Consider the following 3,712-nt stretch of genomic DNA (forward strand, 5'->3'; position numbering starts at 1 on the left):
AGTCCCTGTGTAACCATAAGCAACAAACGAGTTAGCGGAAAGCTGCACGTCTCACGACGCTACCGGCTCGCGTTCTTGATCTCCTCTCGGCGGAATCGCAACAGAGCTGCGTGATCTATCGAATTTGCCCCACCTAAACCTAGCCTGAGTCGCACCGAGACCCTAGTGAGTGCTCGCGGAAAGGCTGACCGGCGAGACACGTGCAGCGTTACCTTCTTCGACTGGAGCGCATCTAGCCCGAAGGCGCAACCGAGCAGTACAAGAATCGAGTCCACGTTGTGACGCCGGTACTCCGACTTCACCGCTACTTTGTGACACACAACCCCTCGTCCACAGTGGCTGAAGATGGCCACCCCAATGGCCAGAGTGTGTGGCGAACGCCACAGCTGGACATCGCCGATGAGCACAGCGAACCGGTCTTCGGTAAGGTGTCTGCTGACGGAGCTCCCCAGCGAGCGTGAGAAAAAACGGACGAAAACTCGGTCTGCTGTAGCCTCCACGAAATTCACGTTGGCGCCCACCTTGGCCTGCGTCGTAGCGCGGCGCCACAAGCGGTTCATTTTTATTTTGCTCGATTAGGATTCATCATGGCGGATTTCCAACAACGCCAGTCTGAAACGGACACCAGCATCGCAGACCTTGTGTTCCCATTTCGCTTTGGTGTTCACTGCCGTCAGCAGGCGCCTGAGACACGTGTCGCCTATCAGAACAAAACCACTCGCCTCGCACCGGTATTGTGGCCGGAGAACGGCGTTTCGACTGTATTCAGCAGGCAGGCACCTCACACATGGCAACTTTCTGCCGCCAACAGCTCTTTCGAAACGACTAGCAATATCGTGCCCAAACCCATGAATCTGTAGTCCTGGCGCACCTCGATGGCCACGACTTCACACAAACCTAAAGATTGGCTGGTGTCGGAAGCAGTCTACGGCCTACCTTGTGAAGCACAGACCTAGGCAGGCTCTGTGTTGGTCCCTGATGACCAAAAGAAGCAGCTCTCCGCGTGACCATGCCGCGAGGACAGAGTGCATGTGTGGCGGCCTGTGTCGGGAACGGCTGTGTCTTACGTTTCGCCCATGAACAACGAAGACACGAACTGCTGTGCGTCCGAGGTGGAGCCTGCGATCTGAAGTTCCAGCCCTGTGAGTTCGCACACGAGCGAAGCTGCCCGACACCAGAACGTGGACGACGTCATATCATTTCATTTTTCACCGGAAAAATCAGCCGGCTTTGCTTGCCTCGTATACTCCCCGACAGGCGACTTGCTTCTCCACAGCTTCTGCCGTTCGAAGCACTGCGATTTATGGCGCTGCTGTGGTCGAGGCGACTGTGACAGCGTCAGCGGCAGAGGCAGGTGCGGCAAGCCAACGGGCAGCGATGGAACGGCTAGTGAGGGCCGGTCAACCTTCACTGAAAGCTTGCGCTCTGGGAAGGCCGAGGGCGAGGCGGAGTTGCGCCGTAGCCCGTCTCGGCGGCTCGATGTACCACGGGCGCTTTTAGCGTCCACGGCAACCCTACGTGTTCTGTAGTGACCAAACCCCCAGACGTACTTGTCGAGGTTCAGCGGCGGAACTGTGTACGCCTGTCCGCTCGGGAATCGCGGCGATTCCGCAAATCTCCGACGCTCAGGCTTCACCGCACGGTCCGAGTCTCGAGCGGGGCCCAAAGGGATCCTTCGAGGGGAGACGTCGAACTTCACGTCTGGATGAGCGGGCGGCGACCGAGTAGTGCTAATGGATCGCCGGTGTGTAGAGTCACCGAAGTTCTCCATGAAGTACACGTCATCTTCACTAAAAATCCTTGAGATGGACGCCTCGCCGCCCTTTTTGTGCCGCATCAGCTGATGAGTCAAATAAAGTCTATGATCGTCCCACTGTAACTCACCGTTGGCGTAAGCGCCCGTTGTCTCGTCGAAGAAAGTCCAACTGTTTCAGAGAGTAGAGCAGAGAGTCAACCGAAGACAGCGCTTCTTGCGTCGCTCGGTTACCCGTCATCCGACGAGGAAGGAGGAAACAGTCTTCCTTGGCCTTGCTGACGGTAAAATCGGCTACTCCATACGCCCTAAATCCTCAGAGCGCGATTAATTTACCTGACCAAGGTTTTTACGGTTTCTGCATCCAGCTGCCTGTCAGCCCAGGAATTCGGAACCTACTCAGTGGGTAAAACGCAAACTGGAATCGCCCAATACACTGTCGGCATTTATTCTAATAATACTCGATGGACAAGAGCAGCGCTGAAAGGTATTGGCTACTAGCCAGCAGCGGAGAGGAGGGCCCCCGTGAGGGAGCCCTGGCCATGTTGAAAGCCAAGCTTACAAAGCTGAACATCGTGAAGGAGAGCAACGTTCTCGATGTCCCCACGAACTTGACCTATGGTACGTTCGACGACCTCATACGATTGGCTGACGACATTCAGAAGCAGGATTATTACTGCGAGGCCGTTTTGCGCCGTCTCGAGCGGCAAGGCCTCGAGCTAGACCCGAACTCACAGTTCGTCATCGTCCAGCAACGGAAGTCAAGTGGGTCTTGCAGGATGATCACACAGTGACCGCGGCTCAGTACCTCAACCGCTTCCAGTGGGATGACTCCCGTCTCCCGCGCAATCGCAATCTCAAGGATAATCTCAGCGTTCTTGTCCAGAACGCCAATCGGCTGGAGGAGGAGGTGCGCAATAAGTCTTCCCACTACAATGAAATCAAGCAGAGGAGCACAGGGCTCCAGAAGAAGGAGTGAGAAGCCCATTGTTCAGTCACCCAGCGTGCCACTTCCACAGCGAGATTTGGTCGATGTGTTGACTCCAGATATAGTACAGGAAGGAGACTTCGTGACCACTGAGAATCTGACAACCTTGGTGTGTATCGTGAGCAAGTCATCTGAGCAGACCTTCCTTTCTACCTACGAGTCTTGGAGTGACCTTGTGTGTCCTCGCAGCGCCATGAAGTTTGACGGTGTCGGCGACAAGGAAAACAACGTCGCCTACCGCGTTGTCGTCTTCAAACGAGCTCTGTCGACATTCTTGGAGGCCGCTCGGAAGAGTAAGGTGCACTGCCGAGAGTATTCCCATAACCCTACCGCATTCGACACGAAGGAGGCTGAGAGGTCAACGGTGGAGGCTGAGATCGTAAAGGCCGAGTCCTTCCTGCTTCGGGTGATTTTGGCGGCGTTCAGCGAACTTTTTATCTCTTCTGTTCATCTAAAGGTCATGAAGATTTTCGTGGAGTGCGTTCTGCGTTTTGGTATCCCTCCCAAATTCAACGCGTTTGTCCTCAAGCCGGTGAACGCAGGGAAGGAGGCAAAGTTGCACAAAACATTGTCCCAGATGCTCACCTCGGACTTCGAATCTCACCAACCTCAGGACGGCGAGGACGAGGCATACTACCCCTATGTCTTCCTAAGCTTCATTCCATTCTTGCAGTACATTCAGAAGTGATTTTGCAAACTGCTCTTCTGAACGTTTACAACACTGAACGTAGGTGTGGTACGACTTTTTTTATATTGTGGGTGTCGGCGGTGAATGGGCACTGAAGAGAGCTGAGACGGATTCGGAGGTGTGAGGGACCTCTTGACGCTGTCTTCAACGTGCTGCATGCAGGTTCCTGTCCCTCCCGTTTACAACGTGCTGCATGCAGGTTCCTGTCCCTCCCGTTTACAGATGCCTGGTGTCGAAGTTCGGCGCCACTGATGCTGACTGCTTCCAATTGGTACGTCGTGCA

General features: G+C 54.9%; 3 protein-coding genes across 6 annotated transcripts; 1 reads left to right on the forward strand and 2 right to left on the reverse strand.

The window, feature by feature from the left end:
- Window positions 1–59: 59 nt before the first annotated feature.
- KVP17_003029 (uncharacterized protein) lies at window positions 60–560 on the reverse strand (the record flags this gene model as incomplete). 2 transcript variants are annotated; one of them, XM_068519869.1, is made up of 2 exons in its annotated part: window positions 60–106; window positions 134–560. In XM_068519869.1, the coding sequence occupies 2 exons, from the start codon at window positions 558–560 to the stop codon at window positions 60–62; spliced, it is 474 nt and encodes a 157-aa protein (XP_068376654.1). The 2 variants fall into 2 exon arrangements, with proteins under 2 accessions (XP_068376654.1, XP_068376653.1); XM_068519868.1 differs by having other exon boundaries at window positions 60–560.
- Window positions 561–1,201: 641 nt separating this feature from the next.
- On the reverse strand, window positions 1,202–1,837 carry KVP17_003028 (uncharacterized protein; the record flags this gene model as incomplete). The annotated part of the gene is made up of 1 exon (XM_068519867.1): window positions 1,202–1,837. One exon carries the CDS (start codon window positions 1,835–1,837, stop codon window positions 1,202–1,204), a length of 636 nt encoding a protein of 211 aa, XP_068376652.1.
- Window positions 1,838–2,217: 380 nt separating this feature from the next.
- KVP17_003027 (uncharacterized protein) lies at window positions 2,218–3,429 on the forward strand (the record flags this gene model as incomplete). Of its 3 annotated transcripts, XM_068519866.1 has the most annotated exons (3): window positions 2,218–2,518; window positions 2,545–2,728; window positions 2,757–3,429. In XM_068519866.1, the coding sequence occupies 3 exons, from the start codon at window positions 2,218–2,220 to the stop codon at window positions 3,427–3,429; spliced, it is 1,158 nt and encodes a 385-aa protein (XP_068376651.1). The 3 variants fall into 3 exon arrangements, with proteins under 3 accessions (XP_068376651.1, XP_068376649.1, XP_068376650.1); XM_068519864.1 differs by lacking the exon at window positions 2,757–3,429 and having other exon boundaries at window positions 2,218–2,547; XM_068519865.1 differs by lacking the exon at window positions 2,218–2,518 and having other exon boundaries at window positions 2,689–3,429.
- Window positions 3,430–3,712: the final 283 nt, after the last annotated feature.

This window comes from the organism of the source record quoted next (assembly GCF_019968985.1).
Source record: "MAG: Porospora cf. gigantea B chromosome Unknown PgB_NODE_2312_length_3712_cov_123.158, whole genome shotgun sequence".
NCBI classification, from domain to species: domain Eukaryota; phylum Apicomplexa; class Conoidasida; order Eugregarinorida; family Porosporidae; genus Porospora; species Porospora cf. gigantea B.